Here is a 24,144-nt window from a genome sequence, read left to right on the forward strand (position 1 = left end):
CTACACATTAATGGTTAGAGATGCTTACATTATGTTGATACACAACTTATTTCGTGTCAGATAAGCATCGATACCAATATTAACCGGACATTATCTGGATGTTCTTATAATAACTAAAAAAAGTATGGCTGCTAAAATCGTATTATGATGATTGTAAATTGTATTGCAAGTTTGTGTTAAATAAAACATGCAAAATGAAAATAGCATGGACTCTTTATTTGTCATTTTCCAAAAATTAATATTTGTTGAATTCAAAGTTAATACTATGATGCTGTAATTATCGTCAATTTTTAATTTAGTGTTGTATTAATTTAATTTGGAAAGTAGAATTTAGCAAGTTATGATCCAGGGCTTCCTTCAATCTCCTTTTTAGGGCAGTTAGTCTCGTATACTGAGAATCGATGTATATTAGGCAAAAACATTGGGTTTATGGTTTTCATTTTTTTATTGCTTATGAAGTTTGTCAGGTCAACAATCTTCTGTCCTTCAGCGTTGGGAGTTTCTATTTTCTCCAACGGTTTCTTCAAGCTATTTTGGACTTAATTACACTTGGAACAACATCCTACAAATGCAAGCAAAGTTGATCTGGTTAGGTATAAAAGTCATCTTCTGTCCAAGAACTGAAGGAAATGATCGCGGCACGGAAATTCCCAAATGTAATTCTTGTGTAAATTGCAAGCCAACTTTATATGTGCTTCTGTGCTTCCTGAAATCCACTAACAGATTTGAGATAAAATTTTACGAACTAGTCGAGGTTTTCATGCAATCTTCGCTGTAAAATAGAGTTATACTAGTATTCTTCTTATATGTTTGAGGCAAACCAATTTACTGCAATATAGTGAGAAAATATGGACCCATCGAACATAGCGGTGTTAATCTTTCTTGTTTTTCTCCAATTGATGTTGTGGAGGTGGTAGAATAGTCTAAATTGACACAATCTAAATTATGCACGATCAATGATGTAAATTCTTTTTTCCATCGGAATATTGTACTGTTTCTCTAGTTCTTTTAGCTGAGTATTGTGGCTTTACTAAAATTTAATTATATAATTGATGACCTGCAATAAATATGTGGAGATTTTGGACCAAAGGGGCTTTAATAGGAGCCTCAAATTACGTAGCTAGCTTCACTGTTCTCTCCACTCAACTGCAATAAATGGATAAACATTCCAACAAAAGTAGAGTTGATAAAAATACGGTTTGCGAGTAATCTAGTGTTCTCTTTCTTAACAAGATAACTATGTATGCTTTTTAACAGATGCAAGCTGGGATGGTGAGCGAGCATGAAGGCGGCTCCCTTGTTTACAAGTTTATTAGTGAAGGGGGAAATCATCCATTCTGTGGCGGATATGGCCCATCCGATGGCAGCTATCGTCAATCCTTGGAACTCTTTGAATGTAGCGAAAATCATTTCTGTAGCTGTAAATTGAATTCCTTTTGCGCATATGAAAGAGGATTAACTCAAACATATATGATGAACTGGGGATGAACATATCTTTGGTGTGAACTCATTATCATCTAGCGAGTAATATCTATTAGCTATTGCTAGCTCATGCCTGCAAGGAAATTTCTAAAGACGGACACGATTAAAGGTTGAAGATATGCTCGCCAGCTACACATTAACCGGGCATTTTTTTTCAGGAAAGCATTAACTTACATTTATTCATTTGATATTTTTGGATTTGCAAAATAATTCCTTTCCACATCATGGCGATTGTTGCAAATATGATCTCCCACTATAAACCCACCATATTCCCCTTTCCTTGATTTCACATCAATCTAACCATCTCTCCTCAATCTACAGGTGCATTCTAGCTAGAAAGTAGTGAACTGCGAAGGCCATGGCTTGCAAGAAGGTGAAGCTTCAGCGGATCGTCATTGATGTGAAGCAGCGGGTGACATTCATGAAGAGTCTCAAGGGCTTGACGAAGAAGGTTAGTGAGTTCGCAACACTATTCCTCATGGTGTACGGTGAGGTTGAGGTGCAAGCAACGAAGGTTTGGCCGTCGGTGTGGGAGGCGACCAGAGTTCTCGAGCACTTCAAGGCCATGCCGCATCTGGTTAGATCCAAGAAGATGACAGACCTAGAGGGCATCCTCAACGAGCAGGTCGACAAGCTCAAAGAGCAGTTGCACAAGGTGGGACGTGATGCTGATGAAAGCGAGACCAAGCTACTCCTCATTGAAGCCATCAATGGCCACCGCCCGAGCCTCGAGGGTCTCACCATCGAGCAAATTACCAGCCTCGGATGGATGGCAAATGCACACCTCAAGATTGTCAACGACCGCCTCAAGAAGCTCCGTGAGGAAGGCCTCATACCTGCATCCGTGTCATTGTCGAGCACGGAAGTACCAATCCAGAGGGAGGGATTGCTGGTGGATGTTGCAAGGGGCATTGGCTCAATGGGGTACAATCGGTTCGGAGGTAGCAGCGGAAGCGGCACTGCTAGATCCAATGGTGACATGGCTTAGCCTTTCAACAGTGTTGCAGGATTCTCACAGGCCAATCAGGAATTTTCATTTGCCACCCAAGTAATGCGAGACTCATTATCACTTGCCTGCCTGGACAACATGGCAAAGGTGGACTTTTTCTGAGATAATATTTTGCCAGAGAAAGCATGGTCAACTATCGATTTTGGAGGGTGTCAATCACTCCTTTATTTACATCCCAATATATCATTCCTTTCTATTTTGTATCCCATCATCCCATTTCCCTTTTTAATAATAATTTCGCTTTTCCCTTTTTTAGATCCCTACAAGCTAGTCTTGGTTCATGTATTTGTTGCATCTGATTACCAGCTTAATGCTTATAAACGATGAAATTCCTATCTAGAAAATGAGCAACTAGAAAAACAAGATCTGAGTGGATAAATTAAAAAAAAGATCTATGTTCAACACAAGAAAAATCTTAAGTGCGAGGAAAATGATTTTTTTGTCGATTCAGCCTACAATACCATATGAAATAGTTGAAACATGAAACTTAGTAAAACTTTAATTTTCCCACAGGATCTTATGCCAGAAGATGAATCTTTTCCCGTGATATTTGTTGTCCTAACGAGGCAGACACGTTTTTCCTATCTTTTTTTGCATCGTGCTGGTTTTAGGTGACCAACCACATGTAAGCTATATTTGGAATGCAACCACCCATAACAGACATGATTAAAGCATTTATGTGGTGCAAGTGCCTCATATTGCCGATACATTTTTGTGTTTTTAATGAAAGAACATACAGTTTGTTGGGACAAAATATTATCTCAGCGAACATGGCAAGTGCTCCCTCCATGGGAGACAAGGAGAGAGCTCAACCTTGATCGAAGACCTGTAGGGACGAGGCGGGAGCTTGAGGAAGGAAAATGTGGTAGTGTGGAGCGGTTGAGAATGGGTTTGCCCCACCTTTTGCCCATTTGGGGGTTTAGGCTTTTTTTGAGGTGCTTTGCAGCCATATAGTTTTGGGGAATTTTAGTCATTGCACATGTACATTTGGTGTCATGTTACACAATTTATATAATTCTAAAAATATTACCTAGGAATGAAATAATCCCCAACACACTTAATCCTTGAATTCCATGCTGCTTGGGCCATATTATATTGATTCCTTCCAATTAGCATTCTCCATTGTCTTCTCTGTTTTTATTTTTTAAAAAATAGATCTCATATACCGGGCAAAGTTTTTTATTTTCCGGATGTACCATGGATAGTCAATATGCCTTGGTTACTTGTGTTCTATCCTACACATTAATGGTTGGAGATGCTTACATTATGTTGATTCACAACTTATTTTGTGTCAGCTAAGTACCCATACCAATATTAACTGGACATTATCTTGATGATCTTATAATAACTAAAAAAAGTATGGCTGCTAAAATCGTATTATGATGATCGTAAATTGTATTTCAAGTTTGTGTTAAATAAAACATGCAAAATAAAAATAGCATGGACCCTTTAATTGTCATTTACCAAAAATTAATATTTGTAGAATTCAAAGTTAATACTATGATGCCGTAATTATCGTCAATTTTTAATTTAGTGTTGTATTAATTTAATTTGGAAAGTAGAATTTAGCAAGTTATGATCCAGGGCTTTCTTCAATATCCTTTTTAGGGCAGTTAGTCTCGTATACTGAGGGCAACCGACGACATGATTGCCCTGTAGCTTGCTCAATCATCTAAGTGAAAATGGTATCTATATGAAAATTCTTGGAAACATTAACCCACGTAACAAGTTCGAAATAGCGGACTTTTTCTGCATCCGACACAAACATGTTGTGCGAGAGTTATCTTTCCAGATCCACAGATACCATGGATGCCAATTCATAATAACATTTATGAACAGCGGGACTTGGGTTGTCATCGTCATTGATCACATTTTTTCTCTGCCGACGTTTCATACTTCATCGGATTACCTAGCGTGGTGGATCTGCAATGGAATCGATATATATAGGGCAAAAGCATCGGGTCTATGGTTGTCATTTTTTTATTGCTTATCAAGTTTGGCAGGTCAACAATCTTCTGTGCTTCAGCGTTGGGAGTTTCTATTTTCTCCAACTGTTTCTTCAAGCTATTTTTGGACTTAATTATACTTGGAACAACATCCTACAAATGCATGCAAAGTTGATCTGGTTAGGTATAAAAGTCACCTTCTGTCCAAGAACTGAAGGAAATGATCGCGGCACGGAAACTCCCAAATGTAATTCTTGTGCAATTTGCAAGCCAACTTTATATGTGCTTATGTGCTTCCCAAAATCCATGAACAGATACAAGATAAAATTTTACGAACTAGCCGAGGTTTTCATGCAATCTTCACTGTAAAATAGAGTTATACTAGTATACTTCTTTTATGGTTGGGGCAGACCAATCAATATAGTGAGAAAATCTGTACCCATCGAACATAGCGGTGTTAATCTTTCTTGTTTTTCTCCAATTGATGTTATGGATGTGGTAGAATAGTCTAAATTGACACAATCTAAATTCTGCACGATCAAAGATGTAAATTCTTTTTTCCCTCGGAATATTGTACTGTTTCTCTAGTTCTTTTGGCTGAGCATTGTGGCTTTACTAAATTTTAATAATATAATTGATGACCTGCAATAAATATCTCGAGATAATTTTGGACCAAAGGGGCTTTAATAGGAGCCTAATATTACATTGCTAGCTTCAATGTTCTCTCCACTCAACTGCATAGATGGATAAACAATCCAATAAATGTAGAGTTGATAAAAATATGGTTTCCGAGTAATCTAGTGTTCTCTTTCTTAACAAGATAGCCATGTGTGCTTTTTAACAGATGCAAGCTGTGATGGCGAGCGGAGCATGAAGGCGGCTCCCTTGTTCACAAGTTTATGAGTGATGGGGGAAATCATCCATTCTGTGGATATGGCCCATCCGATGGCAGCTATCGTGACAGGATCAATCCTTGGAACTCTTTGAATGTAGCAAAAATCGTTTCTGTAGTTGTAAATTGAATTCCAATTGCACATATCAAAGAGGATTAACTCAAACATATATGATGAACTGGGCATGAATGTATATTTGGTGTGAACTCATTATCATCTAGCGAGTAATATCTATTGGCTATTGACAGGCACGATTAAAGGTTGACAGATATGCTTGCCAGCTACACATTAACCGAGCATTTTTGTCAGGAAAGCATTAACTTGCATTGATTCATTTGATATTTTTGGATTTGCGAAATAATTTCTTTCCACAACATGGCGATTGTTGCAATCCGATCTCCCACTATAAATCCACCATATTCCCCTTTCCTTGATTTCACATCAATCTAACCATCTCTCCTCAATCTACAGGTGCATTCTTGCTAGAAAGTAGTGAACTGCGTAGGCCATGGCTCGCAAGAAGGTGAAGCTTCAGGGGATCGTCATTGATGTGAAGCAGCGGGTGACATTCATGAAGAGTCTCAAGGGCTTGACGAAGAAGGTTAGTGAGTTCGCAACACTATTCCTCATGGTGTACGGTGAGGTTGAGGTGCAAGCAACGAAGGTTTGGCCGTCGGTGTGGGAGGCGACCAGAGTTCTCGAGCACTTCAAGGCCATGCCGCATCTGGTCAGATACAAGAAGATGACAGACCTAGAGGACATCCTCAACGAGCAGGTCAACAAGCTCAAAGAGCAGTTGCACAAGGTGGGACGTGATGCTGATGAAAGCGAGACCAAGCTACTCCTCATTGAAGCCATCAATGGCCACCGCCCGAGCCTCGAGGGTCTCACCATCGAGCAAATTACCAGCCTCGGATGGATGGCAAATGCACACCTCAAGATTGTCAACGACCGCCTCAAGAAGCTCCGTGAGGAAGGCCTCATACCTGCATCCGTGTCATTGTCGAGCACGGAAGTACCAATCCAGAGGGAGGGATGGCTGGTGGATGTTGCAAGGGGCATTGGCTCAATAGGGTACAATCGGTTCGGAGGTAGCAGTGGAAGCGGCACTGCTGGATCCAATGGTGACATGGCTTAGCCTTTCAACAGTGTTACAGGATTCTCACAGGCCAATCAGGAATTTTCATTTGCCACCCAAGTAATGCGAGACTCATTATCACTTGATTGCCTGGACAACATGGCAAAGGTGGACTTTTTCTGAGATAATATTTTGCCAGAGAAAGCATGGTCAACTATCGATTTTGGAGGGTGTCAATCACTCCTTTATTTACATCCCAATATATCATTCCTTTCTATTTTGTATCCCATCATCCCATTTCCCTTTTTAATAATAATTTCGCTTTTCCCTTTTTTAGATCCCTACAAGCTAGTCTTGGTTCATGTATTTGTTGCATCTGATTACCAGCTTAATGCTTATAAACGATGAAATTCCTATCTAGAAAATGAGCTACTAGAAAAACAAGATCTGAGTGGATAAATTAAAAAAAGATCTATGTTCAACACAAGAAAAATCTTAAGTGCGAGGAAAATGATTTTTTTGTCGATTCAGCCTACAATACCATATGAAATAGTTGAAATATGAAACTTAGTAAAACTTTAATTTTCCCACAGGATCTTATGCCAGAAGATGAATCTTTTCCCATGATATTTGTTGTCCTAACGAGGCAGACACGTTTTTCCTATCTTTTTTTGCATCGTGCTGGTTTTAGGTGACCAACCACATGTAAGCTATATTTGGAATGCAACCACCCATAACAGACCTGATTAAAGCATTTATGTGGTGCAAGTGCTTCATATTGCCGATACATTTTTGTGTTTTTAATGAAAGAACATACAGTTTGTTGGGACAAAATATTATCTTAGCGAACATGGGACAAAATATTATCTTAACAAGGAGAGAGCTCAACCTTGAAGACCTGTAGGGAGGAGGCGGGAGCTTGAGGAAGGAAGAGGATGAGAATGGGTCCGCACCACCTTTTGCCTACTTGGGAGTTTAGGCTATGAATTTTCCATTAGTTGACCGTTAAATTCTTATGAGAAAAGCCCATTTTGCCCTTTGCTTTGAAGAAGCATATAAATTAATAGAGTGTATTATCGGAGGGTAAAAATTTGTTAAATGGGACTATTATATTTATGAGTTAGTTATGCACCATATTATTTGCGATAAATATACATTTAGAGATGACATAAAAAATAATACTTAATTATTACTTATTGAAAGTTGTTTATGTTGCATATAAATATATTTGTCTTATACAACAATCTATCTATTGTATTACTATCAAAACACATATAGTTGGATTCCAGCTATATTCGGTTAAGGAAATTAATCGATTAAAGGAAGCTTATCCACTAGTGACCGTGTTCAAGGAGGATGCGCCATGGCAAGTTATCTACTAATTAGGAATAGTTTGTCAGTTTCCTTTTATCTTTAGGAAAGTATGTTTAGTGTCCTATAAGGACTTTATGTTTTCCTTTCATCTTTAGGAAAGTCTCTTTCTTATCCTACAAGGACTAGTATCTACCCATGGGTATAAATATGTACACCCGGGGTCATTGTAATATCTCCACGATCAATACAATTCGGTGGATCGCCACCTTTTACCTTTTCTACTTTATTTTATTTATCACGGTGGAACTTGACACCTGACGCGGGGCTACATCGCTATTCGATCTCCGGCGAAGGGGTAAGTCCAATGTTCTACCGGCCTAGTCAATTGTATTGGCTACATTGGTGTCGTTCAAGGCTGCATCAGTACATTTGACTTCTTGGATTTCTATGGGATGTTGATATATTTGCTTGGCTATTTATCATATGTCTTAGTTAATCTAGTCTTAGTTTCTCAATTTAGCTCTATCGGTTGTCTCTCGCTTTAGGGTTTCTGCCGGTATCGGCTAAATTATTTTACTAGATTAGATTAGCTAAGGCTTCTACCACCCGAAAAATCAGTCAACGGCTTGATTATCTAGATATTGTGTTTCTTTTCAAACTTAGTGCTGCATCAGTTAAGTTTGATCTACTAAGTCATGTTTAGAACCATAATCTCTAGCCTGCTTTTGGACTGCCAATAAGGGTTTCATCAGGGTTTCAGCCGATGAGGTATCTAGATGTTGCATCGGTTTACAAGGATTGCATATAAGTTGGATTTAGACGATGATAACAAAGATTTCACTGTTTAATCTAATCTTCTGGATTTTATGACATCGGATCTCCAACCGATGTATTCTTCAACCTTCGGATCAGTGCTTATTCTATCATATCAATGTTAGCCGATTGGTTTCTACTGGATTATATTATTGTTATTTATTATTATCAGCCGATTGTCTCAAGTATCAGAATCTAAATTGGATATATAACCGATAGCTCCAAACCCTATCACTATCGGCTGGTATCGGCATCGACTGGAACTACTCCATCGGCTCGTCAGCCGATAGGCTCATTGACCTGCTATTTGTATATCTTGTTAGTTTCAGGATAAACCTGACTGACACGCCTGTATTTCACCAACCTTTGGACCTGCACTGGAGCTAAGCAGATCTCCCAGACCGTTATGTTCGTCGACTTAGTTTGCGCCAGCACAGACCCGGCACCACTGGCCGAGTGCGGATTTTTCGTCAACAATATGCTACATAAAAAAACATTCAATAACTAATAAATAAATATTAAATTTTTATATCAAATCTAAAACTAAATTTGTCGCAGTTAATATGGTGCATAACAAACTCATAAATATAATAGTCTCATCCAACAAATTTCTACATCCAACAATGTACTCCATTAATTTATTATGTTTCTCGTAGCAAAGGGAAAAATGGACTTTTTCATAATAATTTAGCAGTCAACTAGAGAAAAGGGCGTGGAAGCGATCCAAACTAAAATTCAGGGGTATGTAAGAGAATGAGCAAAATTCAGAAGCAAATAAGAGATTAGGTGAACTTTTATGGGTACATAGGAAATTTTCTCTATGAGTAATGTCCTCGTCATATCATTTTTTACCAGGAGTTTGTAAGAGAGGCCCCACAGCCCTTAGCATCATCATATATCCATGGCTACATAATTAATCCAATAAAAGTTTTTATTTTGGTACAAGAGTTTGTCCATGTTCCTAGGGAACTTCTGACGAGAAGGACACTAAGTTGTGCCACATCAGCACTAGGATGGCCAGATTAGCATTCCCTTTTTTTCTCTCCCCGCCAAGAACAACGCGCCTTGAAAATCAAATTCACTGCTCAGTAGTTTTTGGGCCCATCTAATCTACATCTTCCCCTTCTTCTTCCATGGTTGGCCAGTGCTTGCCCTCTCCTAACTACCAAGCATCAACCAGGCTCGAGCTCTGTACACCAGCTACAAGTGAGCGTTCTGTTGACGTAGAATCGTGCTGCCGCCACACACGTTATGTGCAACCCATGGCGCGGCACCCAGAGACGCGCCGTTATAGGGCGCGGATAGATGTCGCCGAACGAGCACTCGGAGAGACCCCGTCGGGGTGAACACACGCCGGTTTGTCCTAGACTCAACAGGCCAGCTAGGATGTCCGGTTTAAGGAGAATATACTTGGGATAGGTAGCAAGAAAAAGTGAGATAGAAAATATAGATGGTTTGGTTATTAAATTGATTTTAACGATTGATTGGTTTTGTTTCAATCCGCCTTAGCTCACTTATATCTATAGGAGGGTTGAAATTGCTTCCCAGGTTCTTTCTCACGTTCAATTAGCTGTAGAAACCAATTAGAACTCTCAAATATCAAGCCTTAGCAAGAAAACCCAAGAACTGATAAATCAAACTTGTAGTCGGACTCTACCAGTCTAACCGATCACATGCTGCCGGTCAGACCGGCCCCTGCTATCGGTCCGACCGGCCTCGTATGACAAGTCTAGGTTCTTTTTAAATTTAGCAAAAGTTTTCAATTTTATATTCTAGAGCCAAATTTGAGTATTAACACGTCCAAGTGCTGCAAATCCAGCTATAGCTGCAGTCGGTGCCGCAACGCCCCTTTCTCCACTCAATCATTTGTCCAGATCCATGTTACTTGGTTCTTTAGTTCATCCGGTCCACTCTCTTTCTTTTCTTAGCTTGTGTCCCAAGGGCAAGCTCCGGCAGCTAGCGAACAGCAAATGGTCGCATCCCCTACACCTCCAATGTACACGCCACAGCCAGCAGGTTGCCTGGTAATTTTGATGCCGAACAACACATGGTTGTACATATTTGAACTTAGCTCGTACTGTTCTTTAGCCAAACAATTTCATGCTAATTTCAAATTCTTTCATTTGTGCTCATTCACGAATTTATCTTGACTCATAATTGCTATTTGGGTCTGATTTTGAAGGGAAATCGGCAGGAAGCATCCGAGAACAACTCACTGCGCACTTCCTCCATTTTTGCAGCAAGCTAGTACTATTCAGTGGTTTTAGTCCTCAAGAAATTGGGCTATTTGTTTTTTCAATTTTGTTTCGTTCTTGTCATAGGCTCTCCGGACCTTCCATTATAATTGAGAGATGAAATGAATAATTCAAGTCATCAAACAAGCATAATAAAATATCCGACGCCTCGAGAGAGGAATATTGGAGACATTGCTGAGCCTTTAACCTGCCAGTCAACTTCAGCCTGAGATACGCCCGTCAAACCACTCGAAGGCAGTGACCAGATGTGTTACACATTCAGGAGACTTAACAAAAATGGCTAAAGATCTATAACATCTCAAATATTCTTAACTCATACTCATGTGAATCTAGTTCACAGGATGTGCACTAGATTCACACTTTCATCTCAAGCATGATTATACATAGCAAACACAAATAAGATGAAAGCGATTATAAACTACATCTACTTTAGTTACATTGGCCGACCGGCCAAATAAATATATAGAACAGCGGAAGCTTGTCTACCCAATCCACAAGCACACCGACTAGGGGTTTACCCCATTAAGTTCAAGTACTAGAAGAAGCAGTCGATTACCCGCATCACTCAAAGACTAAGTCTAAAACCTGCAAGCAAAAGATTAATTCAATAGCAAGAGTCAGTACATTATTAGGGCAAGCACCAAGACAAGCCTAACACCCTACTTGCAAGGCATATAATCAAGGAAGACATAATATGGTTCTTTTTAGCATAAAGCAAGTTTTATTTGCATAAAACATTTCCAAATCAGGTTTACTTTCAAATAAATTTCAACAAGCTAGTACTTGTCATATTGGGCATCAAAATAGGCATTAATCATGTATAAATATGCACCTCATTGCCTTCCATGGCAGCAAGGAGCAAGGAGATCATTCTCAAATCTCTTTAAATTGATTTAAAGGTAAATTTCAGCATTTAGGAGAATAAACACAAGTCTATACTCAATAGATATCCACACGCCGCTCATGACCGCGAGCACAACGAATCGATTAGTTTTAACTCTGCAGAGTTTGTACACTTTACCCACATGATGCGAAATAATAATCATGCAAGAGCATGGCACGCGATACATAAGTACCCGATTTATTACCCGCAACAAAGCTTTTCCAAAATTCATGATTTAGCCTTACACCAGCACGATACGTGTTACTCCATCCTAAGCCATACACGTTATATGACCTAGAACCGTTAAGTGGCGGGCTCACGCCTTAAACTTAACGCCGTGGTGGCGGACACAACGGGAACCCACCCACGTGGCACAATACCGTTGTATTGGACAGACTTAGTGACCTAAACTACCACGTCGGGGTAAATAGGAAGTTCCTCTGAGTTATCCGAATTCATACGCACCGGTCTACCAGAATGTAAGGCTAAACCATAAATAATTTACTAAGCTTGAGCTATCCCATACTAGCACATGTGGTTGTACTGTATACGAAATGAACTGACATTGAGTGAAGTCCTTAGGTCGGTTTGGGTGCACTCTCCCCCTATCGGTACACAACTAATCACCATATGTGCACCAGTTGAGGCCCAAACCTAAAATCCATGTTTTCCATCATTTTATTTATGAAAATCACAAGTATTAAAGTTCTGTCCAGATTATTTCAAAATCAATTTTTCATATTTGTAATGAACCCATAATGACAAGGAAGACCATTCTAAGCATGGCTAAGCATTATAATAACCTAGTGACTCCAAAATTCATATATAACGTGGTATAGTCATATTGTTCCTAAGGATAGGAATGATGGATATGGATATATGTGGGGTTAAGGTGATAATGTAAATAATAGGAGTTTGTCTAACAAGTTTAACACAATTTTAATTTGTTAATGTACAATCGACATGCAGGATTTGCAAACATTTTCAATAACCTCCAAAACATAGGTTCAAACATTTTCAATAACCTCCAAAACATAGGTTCAAAGTGATCAAAGAGAGGGAGGTGGGACTTGCCTTGAATCAGGAAAATGTCAGCACCTAAATCACTTCTTCACCGTTTAAGCAATCATCTAAACAAAGTACACGTTATGCAATTAAACACCGAAATATGCGAAAAATCCAAAATGCTCTAAAATGGATGATTTGTGCACAGTGAATAGGTACTGGTCTAAAATGAATTTAGGTGAAAGAATTTATATTTTATCTCATTTCATTTGAGAATTATGAATTTTAGAAGTTTCGTCGGTATAGTGTAGGATTTACTTAGGTACTATTGTGAAATGCTGTTGTAAGGTGATTCTTGTTAAGTTTATGTTTGCTGGGGTGAAGATATGTGTTTTCTAAGACCAACACATTTGGTTTCATAATTTTTAGAGTTAATATGAATTCTTTATGTATTTTACAAGTTATAACGTGTTATAGGTGTATAGTGTTCTATAGGTTCATAGCTTTAGAGGTTTAGGTCCAGAACTTGCCTCATCTAGCTAGTGATGTATAAAATGAGTATTTTAGTTAACTAATCTAACCTTAGTTCATAGGCTTATGGTCTTTATTACCATGGTTCATATTTTATAAACTAGGGGAGCTCTAGTCCATGCTAGCAATTTATTATATCAACCTAAAAATTATTATATGAGCTAAGTGCCTTAAGTTTTGGTGGATGGGGATGGAACTATGCATTATGCATTCACTGGTCTAACAGGTTTTATTTGTGTTTCATTATAGCTAGAGTGTATTTCTATATACATTTATATATATACATATTGCTCAATCGATAGCTATAACCTGTACAGAAGGTTCCATATTTTATTTTACTATGTTGAAGCCCACTGTTTGCTGGTTCTATAGATATTTGGTTCACTTCATTTAGACTAAAGATGAATTTTCTACAAATTTTACAATTTAAGGTTGCTCTATGATGGTTATTACTTACATAAGAATTTAGAGGCTTTTATCATACAGTAAGTATATAACTTTATTTTATAACTTGGAAGTATATGTTTTGGTGATTCTACAGAACTTGGGTTTACTCAAAAAGGATCTAAGATGAATTTTATATAAACTTCTAAAGTTCATCTTATGCAAAACTAGTTATTTTAAAGATAATAGTTTTAGAGGCATTTGATGTAAAGTGTTTATATGTTTTATTTTACTTTATTTTTAGAGAACATGTTGGTGGATCTGTAGAAACTAAGTTTGCTCTAAAATGAGTTGAAATGAATTTTGTATGCATTTTATAAATTTGTGCATGCTTTATGTGTGATTTAACTTGGATAAATTTTAGAGGCTAAATTTGTACTGTGAGTGCAAGTTTTTATTCCATAACATCAAAGTTCACAATTTGGTGAGTTCACAGAAATTTGAATCATCTTAAAATGAGCTATATTTAATTTTATATGGATTTTACAGGTTTTAGGTACTTTTCTTTTATAATTTCAGATTTTTGTTTCCAAGGGGTCCACTGTCAGTGAGAGATCAATATACAAAAAGATCCCTGCGGTTTCTAAGAATCAACCCGCAGACCTAGGCTCATATGTCAGTGAGTTGAAAAGTTGCACATTAAACCTTATAGTTGTTTAAATTCTCGAAACAAGGTCCCTGACTTCTTTTCTCACGCACAGAGGCAGAACAGCCATGGCTGAGCTCGATCTCGAGCTCACCGGCGACAAACGATGGCTCGTTTGGGGGTGCGACCAAAAGACAAAATGAAGATCATGATATTGCGATTCCATTCCTCTACTTTTCTTGGTCAGTGGACATCGGAGTAACGCCGGCGGCGAGTCCGAAAGGAGGATGTTTTCGGGTGGTGATGCATGTGCTTCTACAATCATGTATTGGTTAATTGGGTGCATGCATGTATGTTCTATAGGCTGAAGGGTGCTCACCGAGATGCTAGACATGGCTGGGGTAGCTAGGTTGATGACGGCGGCTCATGTAACGGCTCGGCGGCGGCAAGAACCTCCGGGTGAACGGCGATGGCTCAATCAGCTCCAAGAACTATCATGTATGTGTGTCCATGAGGTTAGTGAGGCCCCAGGGATGGTGTATACGCGAAGAATCGGACAATGGCTCACCGGAGGAGGCGGAATCGACAATGGCGACGGCGACCGGAGGTGAAGAAGACGGTGGACGATCTCCACACTCGTAGCACCATCCTTCGAGATTCTTGAGGGGAAATGGAGAGGAGGTCGAGGCGAAGACGCTGGCGCGACAGCTTGGTCCGGCTTGGTCCAGATAAGCGGGAACGGCGATGATGTCGCTGCGGCGGTGCACAGAGCGCGCTCTAGAGCGACCATGACATGGCGGCGTTCCCGCTGCTGTAGAAGATGAAATGGAATGGGATCAAAACCAAAGTTGTTCGGCATGGCGATATGAGAATGGAACGAGTATGAGTTAGAGATGGAGAGGGCTCGACGACGGTTGGCAATGTCCCTCTTCTTGGCGGCCGGCGACGAAAGAGAGGTAGAGAGGGAGAGCTGGAGCTTCCTCCCTCGGTTGGATCGGCACTGGGATGGTGGGTGAAGAGTGGCGACACAGCTGGGTGGAGGTGAAGCCTCGGTTCGGCGCTGCCACGTCGAGGCCACGCGTCGTACACAGCCGGCGCCAATCTCTCTCTCTCTCTCTCGGCTGTCTATGGTCGGCTGGAAGATTTGCACAGGGTGAGGATGAGCCAGAGTGGCTGCCAAGTGGGTCCAGGTCGTGGCAAACTAAGCTAGGGTGAGAGGGTTGGGCAGAAACGTGGGTGAACAAAAGATTTGAATGATTTTCAGGATTATTTCTCTCTCCCACTTTAGTAATTCAATTATTTAATTTGTGGGTAGGATAATTTAGTGTGGATTTTTCTGAAGGTAGATGAAGATACCTAGATTCCATTTTCTTTGGTTGCCTCAAAAATTATGGATAGATTACTCACAGAAATTAGAGGAATATGGGTTCTTTGGAAACTAGTTTGGATTTTTAGGAGACCTAAACAGAGAAGATAAATTCTAGAAAAATTATATTTAGTCATGATAATTAACCTAGTATTTTAATAAATTATTTCCCCTATACACTTCCATGCAGTTAAATGCACTTTTCAACAAGGTATGGTTTTAGCCAATTAGGAGTTATAATTAGTCTATTATTTGTCTGGTTTAACTTATTTATTTGAGGTATCAAATTTAGTTATTAAATTATACCGAAATTACTGTGTGTTGTATATGTTAATTAGAGCCTACATGAATTTTTCAATGATTTTATCTTGCACAGATTATTTTAAATAATTAGCAAGAATTATTTTCCTTTCCTAAATGTATGTAAATGTTTTTAAAACTTTTATATTTAGACTCTTCTTAACCTGAGGTGATGTTGATATGTTAGAATTTTAGTTTACCTTACACATGTAATAAGCTCCTTAACTATTTATGCATAAGTTTACTCTAGTATTTAATTAAGAGAATGCTTATAAAGGTAACTAAGGTGGAATATATCCTATATGAGTTAATTTATTTGTTCACTTCCAGGTTCATGACTAGTCTTCAGATGGATGACCAAATAGTTTTGTGGGGCTTGACATTGGCCTTGTTGATATATTTTAAGATGTATGGTTCCTATTTTAACTTCCTCTAGCTAGCACTAGGCCCTAATGGTTCAGTTGTTTATCTAGATCTTAGTTAATATTTATGAGACCTATTATGAAATGCAAATCGAAAATCCAAATGCAATCCAAATGCATATGAAGGACTCAAGTCAAACATGGCTATGAGAATATGCATGCTTACACATAAACTTATATTTTTGTCCTAGGTTAGAGATGCAAAGGTTTTAATTTGTTCTAAAATTTTATCATGCAAGAGTTATATCAACTTCACCTAGGTTTTAAAATGGAAATTTTTGGCTCTCAAAAATAGAAAAGTTAGCTTCCAACTATTTTGACAGAAAATTTTTAAGGTCTAGAGTTCGGGTATGTTACAGTTCTGTGGAATGATAGCCTCAATTAGGTAGCATATTTTGAAAGTGTGAGCGTGTTTGTAAGAAGAAATGTTAGCCCAGTTTAATTTCCAGCTTTGTTGCTGTACTACAAAAGCATGCAAATTGAAGATTCAGTTCAAGTTAAGTTTTTTCTGTTCATAATAAAAGTAACATTGTTGTTAATTAATCATTTTTTTCCTTGAACATTGAGGTAAATGAGGATAATACAACATGTATAAAAAATTAAAATAATAAAAGATTTCATTTTGTAGCTGAAAACCTAGGGGAATGTACTTTACACGTAGGATGAACATGCCACATGTACAACTATCTGTAGAATTTCGAACTCTAGGGAACAAATATCTTCCCCAAGGTATTCATGAAAAACTCCAAGGAAGTTTGTCTTTCCGGTAGAATTGACCCCTAGGGTGTCTTCCGTAGGGGTTAATCTAGGGGAACCTGTTCCCTAGAGTTATCTTGATAATCCTAGTGTATTTGGCCCTAGAGAAGATGTTCAATTCAACATGTATGAGGAATGTCCTCTTCATATCAATTTCTTTACCAGAACTTAGTAGGGGAAGCCCCACAGCACCCACCATCATATATCCATAGGTACACAATTAATCCAATAAAGTCTACTTGGGTAAACAATCCAATAAAAATAAAGTTGACTAAAGTGTAAATTGTGTTGGTGATACACAAACTTGTCGGATGGGTGTAGTATAGTGCACGAATTTAAAATGCTAGTTTTGAAGCACAAATTTGTCTACATGCTTAATCTTATTGATTTAAAATAGTAATATCAATCGCTTCTTGGTTCAACATTATGATAATGTTAGCCATACATTTGAACGATGTGCTTTTTGTTATGAAATATCAAATTAGTTAGAGGTGAAGAAATTGTCTTATTCAAACTATGATGGCCATATCACATCAAACATACCACAATTGTTGTACTACCTCGATCTCCGGGCCTAATCGACTTGCAGTTATGACAAATTTCTACAGTTTCTTGATGTATAAATTTACAACGAATTGCCACGCTGTCCATATTGTACTCACCCCAAATTGGTACCGGCCTAAATATAAATGTTCAGAAAAGAAACCTGCATCTAATATAAATTATGGGTACTGGTTACTAGCAAAAACTAGCACCAATACTTTATATGCCGGTTATTAAAAAAGTTGGCACCTATAGTTGATCCAGTCGTCAGTGGAGTACTTGTGAACACACCTATATGTACCAGTCTACTTAAAAAAACCGGCACCTATATATAATTAGGAAGTTGTAGGTACCGGTTCTTAGATTTGTTCCTAATTTATATGGTCGTACATGCATCCTTTGAAGGACTAATCGTAGGTTTATCACATAATGTCTCCATGCACAAGGAGGTACATATATGATGCACTTGGCTCGGTGAGGTCAAGATAATTGTGTTTTTTTATCGCTTTCATCAAAGAATCATAATTCTGACATATACAGATTTCTTATGGAATCTATATACTTCCATTGCAATTGTGATTGAGAGAAAAATTGATAGGGTGTATTATATGGGTTTATTGCTTTCGCTCATGGTATTATACTTGTGGCTACTGCGTTAGCAAAAACAATAAGATAAATTGCAAAGTAGTGTATTTTTTTAATGAACCGTGCGGTATAATATTAATGGTTGGAGATGCTTTGTGTATGTTGATACACAACTTATTTCATGCCTATATTATATAATTGGACATTATCTTGACGCTCTTATTATAACTCAAAATGGTATGGCTGTTAAAAGCGTATTACGATGATCGTAAATTGTATTGCCAGTTTGTGTTAAATAAAACATGCAAGACGAAAATAGCATGGACTCTTTAATTTTCATTTTCCAAAAATTAATAATTGTAGAATTCAAAGTTAATACTACAATGATGTAACTATCATCGATTTTTAATTTAGTGTATTAATTTAATTTTGAAAGTAGAATTTAGCAAGTTATGATTGATTTAGACTCTACTCTCAATTAGTCTAAGCTGGTATAATTCAACATTTTTATGTACTAAAAATTACAATAATAATATCCCGTGCGACTAGTTCCTCTAATAGGGGATCATCAAATCTTTAAGCGTCATGAGGCACTCCATGTTACCTGGCAAGGTGACCTAGGTCAAGTGAGGTGAATAAATAACTCATCAGAAAGGCAGGTCCCCAATTGGCTGCATCCACATATCTCAAAAGTCTTGTCATATATATAGCTGTCCTCCTACTGTTATGCCTGCTAGAGGTGATCTCTTCAACTTTTTGGCAGTTTCAGCCCCAATCATCTCTAATACTCCTTGATCTTGTTCACCTATCTCTGCACCATCAAGTGAGTAATACACTTGATGACTTGGATGTCACAACACCCAAAGCTAATAATATTGCATCTCTGGTTGGACTAGTTGCTAGGATCTTGCTGCCAGTCTTATCAACCTTCAATGGAGAAAGGGGTCCTCCACGATTATAGTTTTGTACAAGAGGAAACGTTTTTCATCCAAGGCTTCCTTCAGACTCCTTTTTAGAGCAGTTAGACTCTTAAACCGAGGGTAACTGACGACATGATTGCCCTGTAGCTTGCTCAATCATCTAAGTGAAAATGGTATCTATATGAAAGTTCTAGAAAACATGAATCCACATAACAAGTTCCAAATAGCGGACTTTTTCTTCATTTGACACAAACATGTTGTGCGAGAGTTATCTTTTCCTACCCACGGATACCATGGATGCCAATTGCAGAATAATATTTTATGAACACCAGGACTTGGGTTGTCATTATCATTGAACACATTTTTTTCTCTGTCGGTGTTCCACATCTCGTCTGATTACCTAGCGTGGTGGATCTGCAGTGGCATTATTGGGCGCATATATGGCAAAAACATCTGGTCTATGGTTGTCATTTTTGTTATTGCTTATCAAATTTGGCTGGTCAAATAATTGATTGCCCTGTAGCTTGCTCAATCATCTAAGTGAAACTTGTATCTATATGAAAATTCTTGGAAACAAGAACCCACATAACAAGTTCGAAATAGCGGACTTTTTCTGCATCCGACACAAAAATGTTGTGCGAGAGTTATCTTACTAGATCCACGGATACCATGGATGCCAGTTCATAATAACACCAGGACTTGGGTTGTCATCGTCATTGAGCACATTTTTTCTCTACCGACATTCCATATTTCATCCGATTACCTAGCGTGGTGGATCTGCAACGGAATGGATGTATATATGGCAAAACATTTGGTCTATGGTTGTCATTTTTTTTCTTGCTTATCAAGTTTGGCAGGTCAACAATCTTATGCGCTTCAGCGTTGGTAGTTTCTATTTTCTCCAACGGTTTCTTCAAGCTATTTTTGGACATAATTACACTTGGAACAACATCCTACAAATGCAAGCAAAGTTGATCTGGTTAGATAAAAAGTCAACTTCTGTCCAAGAACTGAAGGAAATGATTACGGCATGGAAACTGCCAAATGTAATTCTTGTGCAAATTGCAAGCCAACTTCATATGTGCTTTTGTGTTTCCTGAAAACCATGAACAGATATAAGATAAAATTTTACGAACTAGCCGAGGTCTTCACGCTATCTTCGCTGTAAAATAGAGTTATACTAGTATATTTCTTACACGGTTGAGGCAGACCAATTTACTGCAGTATAGTGAGAAAATCTGGACCCATCGAACATAGCGGTGTTAATCTTTCTTGTTTTTCTCCAATTGATGTTGTGGAGGTGGTAGAATAGTCTAAATTGATACAATCTAAATTCTACATGATCAAAGATGTAAATTCTTTTTTCCCTTGGAATATAGTACTGTTTTGCTAGTTCTTTTTGCTGAGCATTGTGGCTTTACTAAATTTTAATAATATAATTGATGACTTGCAACAAATATGTTGAGATTTTAGACCAATGGGGCTTTAATAGGAGCCTCAAATTACATAGCTAGCTTCACTGTTCTCTCCACTCAACTGCAATAAATGGATAAATAATCCAATAATAGTAGAGTTGATAAAAATACGGTTTGCGAGTTATCTAGTGTTCTCTTTCTTAACAAGATAACTATGTATGCTTTTTAACAGATGCAAGCTGGGACAGCGAGCGAGCATGAAGGCGGCTCCCTTGTTCACAAGTTTATGAGTGATGGGGGAAATCATCCATTCTGTGGCAGATATGGCCCATCCGATGGCAGCTATCGTGACAGGATCAATCCTTGGAACTCTTTGAATGTAGCGAAAATCATTTCTGTAGTTGTAAATTGAATTCCTATTGCGCATATGAAAGAGGATTAACTCAAACATATATGATGAACTGGGGATGAACGTATCTTTGGTGTGAACTCATTATCATCTAGCGAGTAATATCTATTGGCTATTGCTAGCTCATGCCTGCAAGGAAGTTTCTAAAGACGGACACGATTAAAGGTTGAAGATATGCTCGCCAGCTACACATTAACCGATCATTTTTTTCAGGAAAGCATTAACTTACATTGATTCATTTGATATTTTTGGATTTGCAAAATAATTTCTTTCCACATCATGGCGATTGTTGCAATATGATCTCCCACTATAAATCCACCATATTCCCCTTTCTTTGATTTCACATCAATCTAACCATCTCTCATCAATTTACAGGTGCATTCTTGCTAGAAAGTGGTGAACTGCAAAGGCCATGGCTCGCAAGAAGATGAAGCTTCTGCGGATCGTCATTGATGTGAAGCGGCGGGTGACATTTAGGAAGCATCTGAAGGGCTTGATGAAGAAGGTTAGTGAGTTCGCAACACTGTTCCTCATGGTGTACGGTGAGGTTGAGGTGCAAGCAACGAAGGTTTGGCCGTCGGTGTGGGAGGCGACCAGAGTTCTCGAGCACTTCAAGGCCATGCCGCAGCTGGGCAGATACAAGAAGATGATAGACCTAGAGGGCATCCTCAACAAGCAGATCGACAAGCTCAAGGAGAAGTTGCACAAGCTGGGACGCGAAGCTGATGAAAGCGAGACCAAGCTACTCCTCATTGAAGCCATCAATGGCCGCCACCCAAGCCTCGATGGTCTCACCATCGAGCAGATTATCAGCCTCGGAAGGATGGCAAATTCACGCCTCAAGATTGTCAACGACCGCCTCAAGAAGCTCCGTGAGCAAGGCCTCATACCTGCATCTGTCTCATTGTCGAGCACGGAGGTACCAATCCAGAGGGAGGGATGGCTGATGGATGTTGCAAGGGGCACTGGCTCAATGGGGTACAATCAGTTCGAAGGTAGCAGTGTAAGCGGCACTGCTGGATCCAATGGTGACATGGCTTAGCCTTTCAACAGTGTTGCAGCATTCTCATAGGCCAATTAGGAATTTTCAGTCCCACCCAAGTAATGCGAGACTCATTATCATTTGCCTACTTGGCCAACATGGCAAAGGTGGACTTTTTCTTAGATGATATTTTGCCAGAGAAACCATGGTCAACTATCAATTTTGGAGGGTGTCGCTCCTTTATTTACATTCCAATATATCATTGCTTTCTATTTTGTATCCCATCATCCGATTTCCTTTTTTAATCATATTATCCCTTTTCCCTTTTCTAGATCCCTACAAACTAGTCTTGGTTCATGTATTTGTTGCATCTGATTACCAGCTTAATGCTAATAAACAATGAAATTCCTATCTAGAAAATGAGCTACTAGAAAAACAATATATGAGTGGATAAATTAAAAAAGATCTATGTTCAACACAAGAAAAATCTTAAATGCAAGGAAAATTATTTTTTTTGTCAATTCAGCATGCTGTACCATATGAAATATTTGAAGCAAGAAACTTATTTAATTGTCCCATAGGTTCTCATGCCAAAAGATGAATCTTTTCCCACAATATTTGTTGACCTAATGAGGCAGACACGTTTTTCCTATCTTTCTTTGCATCGTGCTGGTTTTAAGTGACCAATCACATGTGCGCTATATTTGGAATGCAACCACCCATAACGGACCTAATTAAAGCATTTATGTGGTACAAGTGCTACATATTGCTGATACATTTTGTGTTTATTATGAAAGAACATACAGTTTGTTGGGACAAAATATTTTCTCAGCGAACATGGCAAGTGTCCCTCCATGGGAGAGAAGGAGAGAGCTCAACCTTGAAGACCTATAGGGAGGAGGCGGGAGCTTGAGGAAGGAAACGGTGGTAGTGTGGAGAGGATGAGAATGGGTTTGCCCCACCTTTTGCCCATTTGGGGGTTTAGGCTTTTTTCGAGGTGGTTTGCAGTGATAGGGTTTTGGGTCATTTTTGTCATTGCACATGTTCATTTGGTGTCATGTTACACAATTTATATAATTCTAATAATAATACCTAAGAATGAAAGAATCCCCCAAGACACTTAATCCTTGAATTCCATGCAGCTTGGGCTACATTATATTGATTCCTTCCGATTAACATTCTCCTTTGTCTGCTCTGTTTTTTTTTTTTTGAAAAAAATAGATCTCATATACCAGGCAAAGTTTTTTATTTTCCGGATGTACCATGGATAGTCAATATGCCTTTGCTTTTTTTTTTTCTGAAATCCCATAGATTTGAACCATCATCCTTGGCCATGGTGTTGTGCTTCCCTCTTTACTATAATAGCTTCCAGGCAGTAACTAAACCACCCATCTCCATTTCAAGACATTCGGTTGAGTGTTGTCATCTTGTGCATATACTGCAATACCACCAACATAAAAGTTTATGTTGTATTTCACATAGAATGCAAATTATTATTAATTGAAATAATATTAATTCTAAGAAACATTTCCACTTCTATTTGATTTTTCTTGAATGTCATTAGCACCATGTATGAAGAATGTCCTTATCATATCATTTTTATAACAGAACTTGGTTCGGGAGGACCCACAGCCCCCATCATCATCAAATATCCATGGCTACGCAATTAATCCAATTATAGTTTTTACCAGAACTTGGTACAGGAGTTTGTCCATGTTCCTAGGGAACTTCTGACGAGGAGGATACAAAGGAGTGCCACATCAGCATCAGCGTGGCCAGATTAGCTTTCCTTTTTTTTTTTTCTCTCCCTGCCAAGAATTCCTTGCCTTGCAAATATAAATTCACTGCTCAGTAGTTTTTGGACCCATTTTGTCTACGTCCTCCCCTTCTTCTTCCATGGGTGGCCAGTGCTTGCCCTCTCGTAACTACCAAGCATTAGCCAAGCTCGAGCTCCATACACCAGCTACCAACGAGTATTTAATTGACGTAGAATCGTGTTGCTACACATGTTATGTGCAACCTGCGGCGTGGCGCCTAGAGGCGCACTGCTATAGGGAGCGGGTAGATACTGCTGAACAAACACTTGGGAGGGATCCCTTCAAAGTGAACACACACCGGTTTGTCCTAGACTCGGCATGCCGGCTAGGACGTCGTCTAACACCATAGAGATGAAAGACGACAAACAATTGGATGGTTTGAGGAGAATA

The 24,144-nt window shown here is 38.7% G+C and overlaps 3 protein-coding genes and 1 long non-coding RNA gene across 4 annotated transcripts; 3 read left to right on the forward strand and 1 right to left on the reverse strand.

The window, feature by feature from the left end:
- Positions 1 to 1,778: 1,778 nt before the first annotated feature.
- LOC107280622 (agamous-like MADS-box protein AGL80) lies at positions 1,779 to 2,749 on the forward strand. Its single transcript, XM_015779296.3, has one exon. It carries the CDS (start codon positions 1,841 to 1,843, stop codon positions 2,468 to 2,470), a length of 630 nt encoding a protein of 209 aa, XP_015634782.1. The 5' UTR covers positions 1,779 to 1,840; the 3' UTR covers positions 2,471 to 2,749.
- A 3,065-nt stretch (positions 2,750 to 5,814) lies between these two features.
- LOC107277959 (agamous-like MADS-box protein AGL80) lies at positions 5,815 to 6,739 on the forward strand. The gene has a single exon (XM_015779297.3). The coding sequence runs from the start codon at positions 5,839 to 5,841 to the stop codon at positions 6,466 to 6,468; it is 630 nt and encodes a 209-aa protein (XP_015634783.1). The 5' UTR covers positions 5,815 to 5,838; the 3' UTR covers positions 6,469 to 6,739.
- A 4,318-nt stretch (positions 6,740 to 11,057) lies between these two features.
- On the reverse strand, positions 11,058 to 12,809 carry LOC136356408 (uncharacterized). Its single transcript, XR_010741193.1, has 2 exons — positions 12,748 to 12,809; positions 11,058 to 11,375 (listed from the first exon to the last, which is right to left on the reverse strand). It is a non-coding gene; the product is annotated as an uncharacterized lncRNA (long non-coding RNA).
- An 8,558-nt stretch (positions 12,810 to 21,367) lies between these two features.
- Positions 21,368 to 21,997, forward strand: LOC107275526 (agamous-like MADS-box protein AGL80). The gene has a single exon (XM_015779298.3). The coding sequence runs from the start codon at positions 21,368 to 21,370 to the stop codon at positions 21,995 to 21,997; it is 630 nt and encodes a 209-aa protein (XP_015634784.1).
- The last annotated feature ends 2,147 nt before the right edge of the window (positions 21,998 to 24,144 follow it).

The sequence above is a fragment of the Oryza sativa genome, chromosome 4, assembly GCF_034140825.1.
Source record: "Oryza sativa Japonica Group chromosome 4, ASM3414082v1".
Lineage (NCBI taxonomy): Eukaryota > Viridiplantae > Streptophyta > Magnoliopsida > Poales > Poaceae > Oryza > Oryza sativa.

Bases quoted from the DNA above. Each gene is read 5' to 3' on its own strand.
- LOC107275526 (XM_015779298.3), top strand. From the start codon at position 21,368: ATGGCTCGCAAGAAGATGAAGCTTCTGCGGATCGTCATTGATGTGAAG.
- LOC107280622 (XM_015779296.3), top strand. From the start codon at position 1,841: ATGGCTTGCAAGAAGGTGAAGCTTCAGCGGATCGTCATTGATGTGAAG.
- LOC107277959 (XM_015779297.3), top strand. From the start codon at position 5,839: ATGGCTCGCAAGAAGGTGAAGCTTCAGGGGATCGTCATTGATGTGAAG.